The 12888-nt window shown below is 31.1% G+C and overlaps 1 protein-coding gene across 2 annotated transcripts; it reads left to right on the top strand.

Annotated features, from left to right (window-relative positions):
* Positions 1-2466: 2466 nt before the first annotated feature.
* On the top strand, positions 2467-11899 carry LOC107646156 (phosphoinositide phosphatase SAC2). Of its 2 annotated transcripts, none has more exons than XM_016350352.3 (16): positions 2467-2972; positions 3525-3729; positions 3837-4002; positions 4513-4738; positions 5216-5292; positions 5529-5716; positions 5798-5895; positions 6007-6137; positions 6228-6350; positions 6698-7058; positions 7952-8073; positions 8459-8572; positions 9229-9399; positions 10371-10517; positions 11067-11154; positions 11372-11899. In XM_016350352.3, exons 1-16 carry the CDS (start codon positions 2883-2885, stop codon positions 11486-11488), a joined length of 2424 nt encoding a protein of 807 aa, XP_016205838.1. In that variant the 5' UTR covers positions 2467-2882; the 3' UTR covers positions 11489-11899. The 2 variants fall into 2 exon arrangements, with proteins under 2 accessions (XP_016205838.1, XP_016205837.1); XM_016350351.3 differs by having other exon boundaries at positions 6225-6350.
* Positions 11900-12888: the final 989 nt, after the last annotated feature.

Raw genomic sequence — 12888 nt, 5'->3', positions numbered from 1 at the left:
CTTAGTTCTAATTGATTTTAAATTTTTGAAATCTTTTTAAAGAGATATTTTATCATTAAAAATAATATAGAAAAAATAAAAATATCTTTTTTAATTGAAAAGTTGATAATTTGTTTTAAATAAAAGAAGTTTTTATTTTTCAATAAAATTATATTTTTAGAAAATGTTTTTAACATATTATTTGCTTAAAGAAATATTGTGTAAAAATACTGTTTTAAAAAGTTGTATCAGATAACTTTTTATAATTACTAGTGCATAAATGATTATAGAGAGAAGAGAGAAGGGTAATTTACATAAATAAATTATTTGTCCATTAAATATACGTAATTGTATTGTTTTAAATTTGAAGACGCAAATACATTGTTTCATATATTTATAGAAATCGTTACTGCCAGTAGCGATTTACCTAAACACATAATCCCCTATGGCCAGCAAATGCTTGGCCATAAACCGCTACTGCGAATAGTAAAACTAATATTTATCTAAAAAAATAATTACAAAACAAATAATTAATGGTATATACTATTTAAATAATATCGTAAATAAAAAAATTTAATTTATCATTTTACAGTATAATTTAAAAAATATAAATATGCATGTAATAATTTTTTTATTTATATTTATTATTAAAAGTGAGACCAAATTACAAATAAAAAATACAGTACTCAAAGTATTAAATTATATAAATTAAGACTAATTTTTTTTATTCTCATCTCTTTTAAAATTTATAAACCAAGACCAAATAATATATATTTTCTGTAATTGTAGAAGTCTTTTGTTAAAATTATATTTTATTTAAATATTTAAAAATTAAAATAAAATTAATTTTAAATTTTAAAATATAAATTTTTATATATTTATTAAATCTATGTTGGTAGAGAGGTATAATTATTCTGATAGATATTAGTAATTTTATTTTTTTTAATTTATAAAAATAATTCATAAGAATATAAAATTTTACTAATTAATATGTATTTAAAAAATCATCTTTAAACTTTAGTCATATAACTCAAAAGGTCATTGAATTTATATTTCTAAGATTTTAAAAAATAAAAATTATTTGTATGTTATAGTTGATTGATTGGATAAATAATAGTGATAGCATCATAATTTTGATGAATAAAATAAAAAATATAAATATGCATGTAATAATTTTTTATTTGTATTTATTATTAAAATGAGACTAAATAACAAATCAAAGAGTGAGTAATAATTCAAATGGTATAATCTCCCCATACTCAATTAAGAGGGTGCGGGTTCGAGTCTCATATCTTTGGTAAAAAAAAAAAAGAGTGAGTACTCACAATGTACTAAAATACATAAACTAAGACTAATTTTTTTTTAATCTTCATCCCTTCTAATAAATTATATTTGGATACAATAATATAAAAATATTTTTTAATATATTCAGTATATTAAAACATCTTCTTTTAAGTAAAAATATAAATTATAATTTTTAAAAATTGTTTTTCTCTAATACTTATATTTTTTATTATTAAAAAATACACTAAAAAATCTCTTTTATTAAAATAATTTTTTTAACAAATTAACGATATTTAATTGGAAAAGTATATGAAACCAAGAGGTGATCAGTCAAAAAGTAAATAACTTAACTAATTTATAATTATATTTAATTAATTTTATTTATTTTTAATTTATAATATTTGATATTAATTGCTTCTCACCCCAAATTAAAATTCTGAATGATACGTTGGAGAAATAGAGGCAAAGATCACGGAACTTTCAACAATCCCGATTCTTAGTATATAAAAAAATTTATAAAATATATAAAAATACATACATTTAGTATGAAAAAGAAACATTCCGATATTTAGTAGAAGAAACATCCTAATGTCTAATATAAGTATCATTCATATAGAGATTTTAGATTCACCCAAAGACATTTGACTAATTTTTGGCTGGTACCCTCTTGATTTCCTAACATTATTGTATTTAATTTAAACAATCTCTAACAACTCTGACTAAGTGGATCAAAATAAAATATACATTACTTATAGAACAAAACCAATTACTGTGTATTAATATATAGGTCTAATTAGTTGTTTTATAGATAAAATATGCATAATAATAATAATAAATATAACATTAGTTAAGAAAATAAATATTTTATATTTTATATAACACTTTTGAATTTAAAATTTATGATCAACAATTTTTTGTTAATTATATAATATAAATAAAAAATTTAGAAATTAACTTTTAGTTAGTTAATTTTTTTAATTCTAAAAATTTTCATGTTTTTTAAAAAATTTAAATTTTTAAGATTTAAAATTTAAAATTTAGAACTATAAATTTATGATTTAAAATTTAAAATAAATAAAATAATTTTTTAAAAAATAATTAATATTAATTGAAAAACTAATTATCTAATATTATATATATATACACACAGCAAAATATCTCTTATATTCTTATTATTATTATGCACTCATTCTCAGCAGATATGATCCTCTGTAAGGTTCAATAACCTTTAAGGTCAATGTCTTTAATTTAATCTATCCAAGTATCCATCAAAAAAAAAAAAAAAAAGAAGTCTTTAATTTAATGACTTCAGAAAGTTCCTTTGCCGATTACTTTTTCCGGTGGCCGCCAAAGGCTAACCTGAGTTCTGTGTTATTGTTATTGTCATTGGGTCACTCAGCTGGATTAAGCATTCATTCATTATTCGAAAACACCTGCTACTGATCCTTCTTTCTTGTCTCTCCTTTTTTCTCTCTCTTTTTTATGTGTACTGGAACTAGAAGAGTCTCTGTTGATTCATGTGACACAAACAAGCTTGTTCAACTTCAATAATTCAATTTGAATTGTTGGTAATAAAACATTATATTTTGGAGGGGCTGGATTCTCCAGGGTGGAAGGTGATGGAGAACCATCGTCAACATCAGCAGAAGCTGAGTGATGGCGGTGAAGTACGGTATATGCAAAAATTCAGGCTCTACGAAACCTATTCGGTATGCATTCATCATCCTTACCTTTACTTTCTTCTCCTGTATCATGTTTTCGTTCCTTTTCTTCTTTGCATTGTGTGATAATCATCATGCTTTCTTTCCCTAGAACCGCAAATATTGCCGTGCAGTTTCTTGTCATCGCAGTTAATCTTCACAGGCATGTGATGGTGCTAACTGTGTCAACTAGTTTTGCAAAGCTAATTCCATACATTTCACCTTTTCATTGGCAAATTTCCTCATAGGGATTTACTATGAATTTCCCTATGATTTCTGATTATCTACTTTTCCTGCAGATTCTCAATTTTTAGGAAAAGTTTGCCTTTTAATTTCTCTACTCAATTGCATGCATATGACTGTGATGGGTGTGCCTTTAGATTTTGCAACTTTACATTAAGCTACTTGTTAAGCAGATCTTTTGTCATATAGTTATTTCCTGTAGTTTTGTTAATTGGATGTTAGTACTTTTCTTTGTTGAATATTATTCTTTTCATTTTCTTTGACCTACCAGAATGAACATTGATACAGCATTATTATATTTGTTTCTTCTAAATACAGAAATTTTATATGATTGGAAGAGACAAAAGCAGAACATATTGGAAAGTCTTAAAGATAGATAGACTGGAGCCATCTGAACTTACTATCAGTGAAGATTCAACAGTATTTTCAGAAACTGAGAGTAGTGATATTCTTAGGCGGATACATGAAGGAAACAAGCCAACCGGAGGACTTAAATTTGTCACAACTTGCTATGGAATCATAGGTATATCCATGTAATATGTGAGAGAAACCATTTATTTTTACTAGTTTTGTTCTTCCAATTACTGATAAAAATAAATCAATAATCCATGGAATTTTCTTTTATTTTAGGATTTATAAAATTTCTTGGACCATACTACATGCTGCTCATAACAAAAAGAAAGAAGATTGGGACAATTTGTGGGCATAATATATATGCTATCACAAAAAGTCAAATGATTACAGTTCCTCATATCATCATGCTATCCAAAATGGCATATTCTAATGATGAGAACAGGTCTCTAGTCAATTCTCCATGTAATTGTAATATATTTGGAGTTTATATAAATGAATATATAGAGTGGCATTGAGAATTATACTGGGTGTATTGTACTTACAGGTGTTTGTATTGTACCCTAAAAAATACATTGTGTGATTTAATTATTTAAATTCTAAGTTGTATTCTTTGCCTTTACATATACGTTGATTGTGTCTTCCAACAAAATGTTTGCTTCCAAACGTTCGTGTGGTACCCTCGTTGTCTTTGTTTTATCATTAATCCTTGCATTGGTACCGGGGCAATGTTCATTGTTATTAAGTCAAAGCAATTATTATGAACCAGTACACCGAACACCCCCCTTCCCTATCCAACCACCTGCCACACCCTGCCAATAAAAGAAAAAATACTGTTTTCACCTTTGCTCAACTTCATCTCTTTCATAATCCATAAATTGTTTTGATTAGCATTTTAATTCCTTGTATTCCTCCATTTAATTTCCCTTTTCATTTTCTTCTCTTGTTGACTTAGATACAAGAAGCTTCTATGCAGTGTGGATCTTACAAGGGACTTCTTTTTCAGCTACTCATACCATATCATGCTTAGTCTTCAAAAGAACTTATCTGCTAATAACCCACCAGGACTGTTACCATATGAGACTTTGTTTGTTTGGAACGAATATTTAACTCGTGGAATCAGGAATACTCTCCAGAATACTTCGTGGACAGTTGCCCTAGTACATGGCTTTTTTAAACAGGTAGGATTGAAGCTTCCTTTAGTGGATAATAGTATGATTTTTAAAGGAAGGCAACTAGCAGAGCTAATAGTAATATGGTTATGGTCCTTAAAGTTTTTCTGTTGCTGATATTTGTTACATTATACTTGATCATCAATCATACTTAACTATGTCTGTCTCTCATTATAATTGTGCAATTAATCTTGTTTGCATTTTAGACAGTGGTTAATAGTGATGCAATTAAACTTTTAAATTATAGTTTTCAGTTGTCGTGATTTTGGGAAATCCATTCGTCTAGATCAACTCTTTGGTATGGGAAGTATTTCCAACACATTTTGTTGTTTAAATCTTAATTGATTATATGGTACTAGAGTATATTTTTAACTGTTAATATATGGTACTTGTGTATATCATTACTATGATGGCACCTCAAAAAATTGTATGCACGCTAATCTTATGTGTTGTCTGAATTTCTTTTTGTCATGGCATGGTATCTAGGTCGAATTTTCTATATCCGACAGGAAGATCATCTTGACTATCATTGCTAGACGCTCACGCCATTTTGCTGGGACCAGGTTTGCACTTTGTTTAGCCTTTATCTCAGTTAATGATACAATAAAAGTTGGTCATCTAGATAACATCATTTCCTTTGAGCTGCTGTTCCATATTGTTATGAATTTATACTGGTTTCTCAGTGCACTTTAATTTATACAGTTTTTTCTATTTTATGTTGCTCATAATTTGTTGTCATTGTTGTTTCCCAAATCTAGAGAATATCTTCCTTAGTTTATCTAATCTGTATCTTGTGCAGATATTTGAAACGTGGAGTGAATGAAAAGGGTAGAGTAGCTAATGATGTTGAGACAGAGCAAATAGTCTTTGCAGATGCTCATGATGGAGACCCTATGCAAATAAGTTCTGCAGTGCAGATTCGGGGTTCAATCCCTCTATTTTGGTCTCAGGAAGCATCTCCATTGAATATAAAACCTGACATTATATGTATGATATCCAACAGTTTCCTTTATTCGTTTTTTATTCACTTTTCTGTTGTTTACACTGACTGTTGTTCTATCTTCCCAGTATCAAAGAAGGACCAGAAATTTGAAGCCACACAACTTCATTTTGAAAATCTCGTTAAGAGATACGGAAACCCCATTGTTATATTGAACTTAATTAAGGTAGAAATTTTTTTTACATATGTATGGAATCGTCCGGGCATGCTTGATTGCATCATCTCGTGGTCCTCGATAATGTGGTCTGACTCTGTCTTCTTTCATCTTGTATTTAAGACACGAGAAAAGAAGCCTCGAGAAACTATTCTTGGAGTTGAGTTTGCAAATGCTGTTAGGTTTATCAATAAAAATTGTGGGGAAATACACCTGAGGTTCTTTGATTGGGATCTTCATCAACACTCAAGATGGTAATTTGCTATTCCTCCATATTTGGTCCAATCCGAACAGGTTTTTCTTGGGCTTATTTTGACATTAATCATGAAAATTACCTTCAGCAGCAAAGCTACTGATGTATTGACAGAGCTTGGAAGAGTTGCTGCCAATGCATTGAAATTAACTGGCATTTTCTATTGTCATGTAACCCGAAGGCTTGGCGGATCAATAGAATATTCCAACTCTGTGTAAGTACAAAAACAGCATCTTTCAGCCTTTTTCTGCCATTGGATTGTATAGTGGATGTTGTTGATAATAATTCCTGAGGTGTGTTGTCATTACCTTTATGCTGATTACAATCAAAATGTTTTTGAAAACCCATCAAAGATGGGTTTTCTCGTTAGTACTTTACAATAACTGACGTATTTACCCAAATCTTGTTGATGTATCATCCACACATTTGGATCAGTTACATGGTATACCTAACTGGATGAGTTTTTCATAAATAAATATCCAACAAATAATGATAACAACTGTTTTTCCCGCAAAACACTTGCTGATAATTGTACTGATAAGCTTTTGAGACATGATGCAGGAATTGTGTTGACAAGCACTCTACTGCCAAACAAGCTAATTCAAACAAGGCTAATGTTGATAAGGATCGAGTAGCGAAAGACTGTTCGCATGCTGATGAGAGCGTAGATTACATTATAGAACCCCTGATGTTTCAGTCAGGGGTCCTGAGGACCAATTGTATAGACTGCTTAGATCGGACTAATGTTGCTCAATATGCTTATGGTCTAGCTGCACTTGGACGTCAACTAGAAACCTTAGGATTTTTTGAATCCTCTAACATTGATCTTGATGATCCTATAGCAATGGAGATCATGGCATTATATGAGTCCATGGGTGACACACTAGCTCTCCAATATGGAGGCTCTGGAGCACACAATAAGGTCATTTTTCTATTCTTCAGGTTCAATAATTGGTATTGCAGCATGCATCAAAATGTCATCTGGCACCCAACACCTCACACACGATGCCTGTCTTCCCTCTCACATTCATGTATGGGGGGAATGGGAGATTGTTCTTGCCAGAAAGGTTGCCAACCTTGAACACTCAAGTTTCAAAGCCTTGTAGGCTTGTAGTGTTTAACAGTAGTGTTTAGTACCTCTATTTCTATTTCACTATGTCCTGCACCCCCATAGATGCACCAAATCTATTGAAATGTCATTATGCATGATGAAGCAACTTGATTATCCCTATACAATGATTAAGACCCCCTGATATTCATGAAGGATAATAGGAGTACAAAATAAAAAATACAACCTAGAACTCTGGACTTAATACTGTGATATAACCAAGGAATAGCAAGAAACAATAAAATGTTATTGTACTTCACGAGACAACTACTAGCAACTTGAAATATTCCCTGTTCTATGCCTGGTTGACAGTTAGTTATTAAACCCACCCCGCCTACAGTTCACTTAGTTTATGATTGACTAGGTTCTTAAATATTTATTGCATAGGGAAGAGCTTGACCTTTCGTTGCAATTGTATTGTGTGATTAGAAGATCTATTTTATTAAGGTTAGTTGCTTGAATATTATAAACTTGGGACTAGAAGCAGTTGTTTAGTTATTGTGCAAAAACATTGATTCATAGAGACTTGGATACTTATAACTACATGTATTTCACCATGTTCTTAAGGGATGAAATGTCCAAATGTAATTTGAGCATATAAACTATTTTACCCTTCTGTCTGTTTGCTTGTCCTTTCCTTGCAAAGGTTTGGTCTGAATTTAGTTCTTCATGTGTCTGATAATCCTGTATTTGATTCTTCCATACAGATATTTTCTGAGAAAAGAGGACAATGGAAGGCTGCAACTCAATCACGGGAGTATATTCGATCCTTTCAGCGTTATTATAGCAACACGTACTTGGATGGCAATAAACAAAAAGCAATTAACTTGTAAGAAACAGGGTCATTTGTTGTCATTAACCCGTTTGGAAATTCTAAGCAATAATTTAAATAATCTTATTGTTAGGGAAACTTAGATTTAGAAAATTATCCTTACTAAATTCTCGTTCTTCCTAAATTATTTCTACCCACTTACACTCGTCTATTTAATTGGGGATATAATTGAAATAAATTAATTAATATTACTTAGATTTCCTAAATAGAAATTTTTTTTAAAGAAAAATGAATTTTGCTAAGTGGCCAGAGAATTAGTTCCAGTAGGAGGGATTACGTTCAGATAATTGTTTCCATAAGAAGTGATATATAGTTATATACTTATCCTAGTTGTATTATAGTGGAAGATTAAACTGTGTTGCTTGATTTTATATTTGGTTAGGTTCTTGGGCCATTTTCAGCCACAACAGGGAAAGCCAGCACTCTGGGAACTAGATTCAGATCAGTATTGCACTGTTGGGAAACACGGCCCTTCTTCAGTTGATAGCAATGTTAGGTATGATGATGTATTTCAAAATGCTAGTCAAGATATTGGCTAATATATACCAACCAAACTTTCGGTAGCCAATTTTGATCTTTTTCTGCATAATTTCATTTATACTTTCCTATTTAAATCAGCTTTCATTCTCAACTTATTCTCAAATTGAAATAGAAGTTAAGCATATGAAGTTATACATCAAACTTGCTGATTTTGTGATGCAAGGAATTCAGGATTCCTTTGTAGTGATACTTCAAATGCATACTAAGATAATCTTGTGTAGTTCATGGTAGTGTTAATATGAGTAGTGAATGCATCTCTTTTTTTTTTCCCTATCACTCATTATCAAAGTGTACTCTAGCTACATTCCTCTGTGAAGTTGCTGCTAACAATACAGAATGACCACATTAAATGCTCAGTTTATTCTGTAACCAAAAGAAAAAAGAAATAAAGAAAGAAAAGAGCTCAATTTGGTCATTTTACTTCAAACAACGGGTTTGCTCTGATTTATGATGTAATTAACGGACCATTTAGGCAGTATTAGTCTTAAAATTCATGTGGATGAAAAACAAGGGTGTACAAGATATATGCTTCTTGAATCTTATTAACTGATATTCTCCATGACTGACTTCCACCTTTGAAACATTAACAATGCTATTCATTTATTTTGTTAGGTCGACTATTAGAAGATCGCTATCAGACGGCAGTATTCTCTGCGAAACTGATACTACAATTAGGAGCATGGAACATATAAATTGTCAGCACTCTGGAAAAAGTGATCAGCATAGTCTTTTAGAGATTTCTCCAGATATCCGTATTTGTGGAAGTGATGTTTGTCATTGCAGGTATGCTTAATTAATCTTGTGCATAGTGCAGCAAGCAGACAAACTAAATTTTTGTACTTGGATATACTTATGTCCACTTTGTTGGCTAAATATAAGTTTCGTATTTTTCTAAAAGGAGAATCGTCTATCTAAAATGTAGTGTAACTTCTTTGAAAGACCATCCAAAGATGTCACAGTATCACTAAACCAGACAGTACGTGGTTCCGGATTCAAATTCTGAGAAACACAATTCATCTGTTTTGATTTTGAATTTTCTTAAATCATGTACAACTGTTAAGCTTTGATAATTCTTTGAATAGACTATAGGGTCAGTTTGGATTGCCTTTTGAAAAAAGTAATTAGTTTTTTCATCTTTTTAAAAAAGATCTTTTTTAACAGACAAAAATTATTTTACATTTGAATAGACTTTTTAAAGAGTTTTCAAGTATTAAAAACGTGTTTTGCTTCTGTTTTTTTTTTTAAAGCAAGGTATTGTTAGCTTTTAGAAAAAACAAATAATTTTTTTTAATAAAGTACTTTTTTAAAAGACGTATCCAAATGGGTTTTAAATTTAATAAAAGTATTTTATTTTTTAAGAAAGATATTTTTTCCACTCAAAAAAACCAATCCAAACTAGCATTTTATCCTTTGATCGTTTCAGAAGGAAAAAGTTAAGAATGCTAGTTAAAGCTTAGATCTTCTTCCTATGAACTATATGCCATGGAGTGAAGTAAACACAAAATAACAAGAAGTTGCCTACAAGTGTATAATGGATGTGTATTCTGAATTTATTAAGATTCAGTATCTCATTTCTTTTCTTTATTTTAATGTTAATTTAACTTGTCATTGAAGTTGAAAGTTGAGAATAGGTGTTTGTCAGACATAGTAATTGTTGCCAAATTTGTTTGATGTGATCTTTAGTTTGACCTGAAATTTTTTTATCATGCAAACCTTCCAAATTTTTCTAGTCATGGTTTCTTAATATCATACAGGCAAATATATAGTGGTGAGTTCGAAGACCCAGTTGAAGATCACATTTGTTATGATGAACATGGGAATTCATATGACTGCTCTGATGTCCTTGATGTTGACTGGCCTTCTTCTTCTGCAAATTCTTGCGAAGAAGAAACACTAGAAAGGTATTTCCATGTCTTCAAGAGTTGTTTTCTTCTTCCCTGTAGGGAAAAAAATGAGTAGACACTAACACATAATTGAAGTTTGAGCCTACTAAATACAAATGATAAGCCCACAACATTTCACTTTATACCATATAACTTGGCCCAGGAGAATCCAGTTATTCCTCCTTTAACCAGAACTTAGCAAGTTGTTCAACTTGTAGGATGCCTGAAAAACTACACTGTTGCTCCTTAATTTCTAAAATAAGTAAGAGCCTTTAATCTGTCATGGGAATTATTATCTAATTTGTAGGTTGTGGTGGTGGTTGTGGTGTTAGTCTTGTGTTTTATGCCGGATTGAATCCTCGAGTGAAATTAAGGAGAATATGTTGTTAAATGGTTTATAAGTTCGTGTCCGATTTGACAGATTGAAGGATGATGGGGTAGTCAAAATTATTGTGTTGGGGATTTGTTGACAGCAATGATGCTATAGGCATTAATTGATATCAATATGGTGGATTATATACTTACAACAGTTCATTTTTTCCCCCTTTTTTGTTTATGAATATACAGGTCAACCTTCATATCATCAAAAAATATTTTGAATGAACTAAGGGCCGAGAAAACTGGATGTACAAGACAAACTGAATCCTGCACAAAGGTCAGTATATGTTATGCTAGTGCCAGAATCACATACTTTAGTTTCCTAGAGGTAAGACGGAGGAGTTGGGGGCTTATAAAGTGGAAGAAAAGTAAACATCGAAAAACATTGTCCTCCCTGGATTCCATAATAATCTTGTACACCTCGCTTGTTGATTAGTTATGGCTTTTGGTAAGCAACCAGTTGGAAATGACAATTTATTTTGACCGCCTTTCAGATTCAGCGAAGGGGACAGATTGAAGTACAGCTAAACAAAGACACCAAATTTACAAAAAGCTTTGGGCGTTGGGTAAACCATGAGGATGGGGGATGCTTTTGGTCTAAAGATTGTTGACACACATTTTATGTCTCAACACCTCAGTCTATATGAATATGGATGGGGTTCCTGTACAGAAATGAAATAAAATGATTGTTTGAATGTGGGTGGCATATTCCAAAGCATATAGCAGTTGATGGCAGCAGCTCAGCAAATGATTTTCCTTGGCGTACATAATTTGGAAGGTAATTGACTAATGGTATATACATCACAATAGGTTGTTGGCAAGTCATTTTTCAACATCCCAAGCGCACTGATACATTAGAGCTAGTAAGTAAATAACTAACCATGTATATAATCATTTTTGTTAAGGAAGGCAAATTTCAACACTAAGGTTCTGGTTGTCAAATGACGTGAGTTGAATCAAACTTAGTTATTTATCCGATGTAACTGCCTGCATTTTATTTTGAAAAAGAAGATTTTATTTCATTGATTCTATTTATTTTGTTTTTTGTTTTCATCAGCATTATCGCTTATTTGGTTGTGTATACTTTTAATACATTCACCTCAAAGAATTAATGGCGGTCAAAGTGCATACTCTGGACACCAGTAATGTTAGGGTTTAGGAGTGTCATTATTCCCACATTTATATTTATAGTTACAATATTCGAGTTAAATCTCAATTTGGTCCCTGAAATTTAATTCGATACTCATAATGACCCCCACAATTTCGTTGGTTTCAATTAGAACCCCTAAATTTGCAATTGTGGCTCCAATTTGTCTCAATAATCATTTCCGTCACCAGAATGCTGATTTGATGCAATTACATGATACGGTGGACACTATTTAAACGACGGCGCATTGGTTTCGCGCCCAAACCCTTTGAAAATCACGTCGTTTCAGTTTTTTTGTGGGTTAAAACTCTCTTTCCACTACAACGATCATAAGTTGCCAAACATTAAGAAAACCCTTACACTACGTGGTTTTCAAAGGGTTTGCGTGCGAAACCAATGCGTCGTCGTTTAAGTAGTTTCCACCATGTCATGCAATTGTGCTAGATCAGCATTCCGGTGACGGAGATGATCGCAGGGACAAGATGGAGCCACAATTGTAAATTTGGGGGTTCTAATTGGGGCCAACGAAATTGTGGAGGTCATTTTGAGCATCAGGCCAAATTTCAGGAACCAAATTGAGATTTAACTCTACAATACTTACAATTAAATTGAATTCACTCTCAAAGGCCGGATTTTTTTTTAAATAAATATTTTAAATATTTTATTTATCAATATAGGTACTTTGAACACAATTTACGTTTTTATATCGTATTACTTATCTTGCTTACCATGTAAAGGAATTAAGTATGAGTATATCTCATTTACACTCTTAAACACGTATCTTATTTATATGGTAAACGAGATAGATTCATAATTAATTCGTTTATACTATAAACGAGATATATGATTGTAAGTATAAAAATA

Source organism: Arachis ipaensis, chromosome B6 (assembly GCF_059453495.1).
Source record: "Arachis ipaensis isolate K30076 ecotype BB chromosome B6, ASM5945349v1, whole genome shotgun sequence".
Taxonomy (NCBI): domain Eukaryota; kingdom Viridiplantae; phylum Streptophyta; class Magnoliopsida; order Fabales; family Fabaceae; genus Arachis; species Arachis ipaensis.
This window is presented reverse-complemented; position numbering and strand designations above follow the sequence as displayed.

What these genes read in the sequence shown, in the direction of transcription:
- LOC107646156 (XM_016350351.3), top strand. Translation starts at nt 2,883, where the DNA reads ATGGAGAACCATCGTCAACATCAGCAGAAGCTGAGTGATGGCGGTGAA. An exon ending in GGCTCTACGAAACCTATTCG is followed by an intron (nt 2,973 to 3,524) that starts GTATGCATTCAT and finishes TTCTAAATACAG; the next exon opens with AAATTTTATATGATTGGAAG. An exon ending in TATTCTAATGATGAGAACAG is followed by an intron (nt 4,003 to 4,512) that starts GTCTCTAGTCAA and finishes TTGTTGACTTAG; the next exon opens with ATACAAGAAGCTTCTATGCA.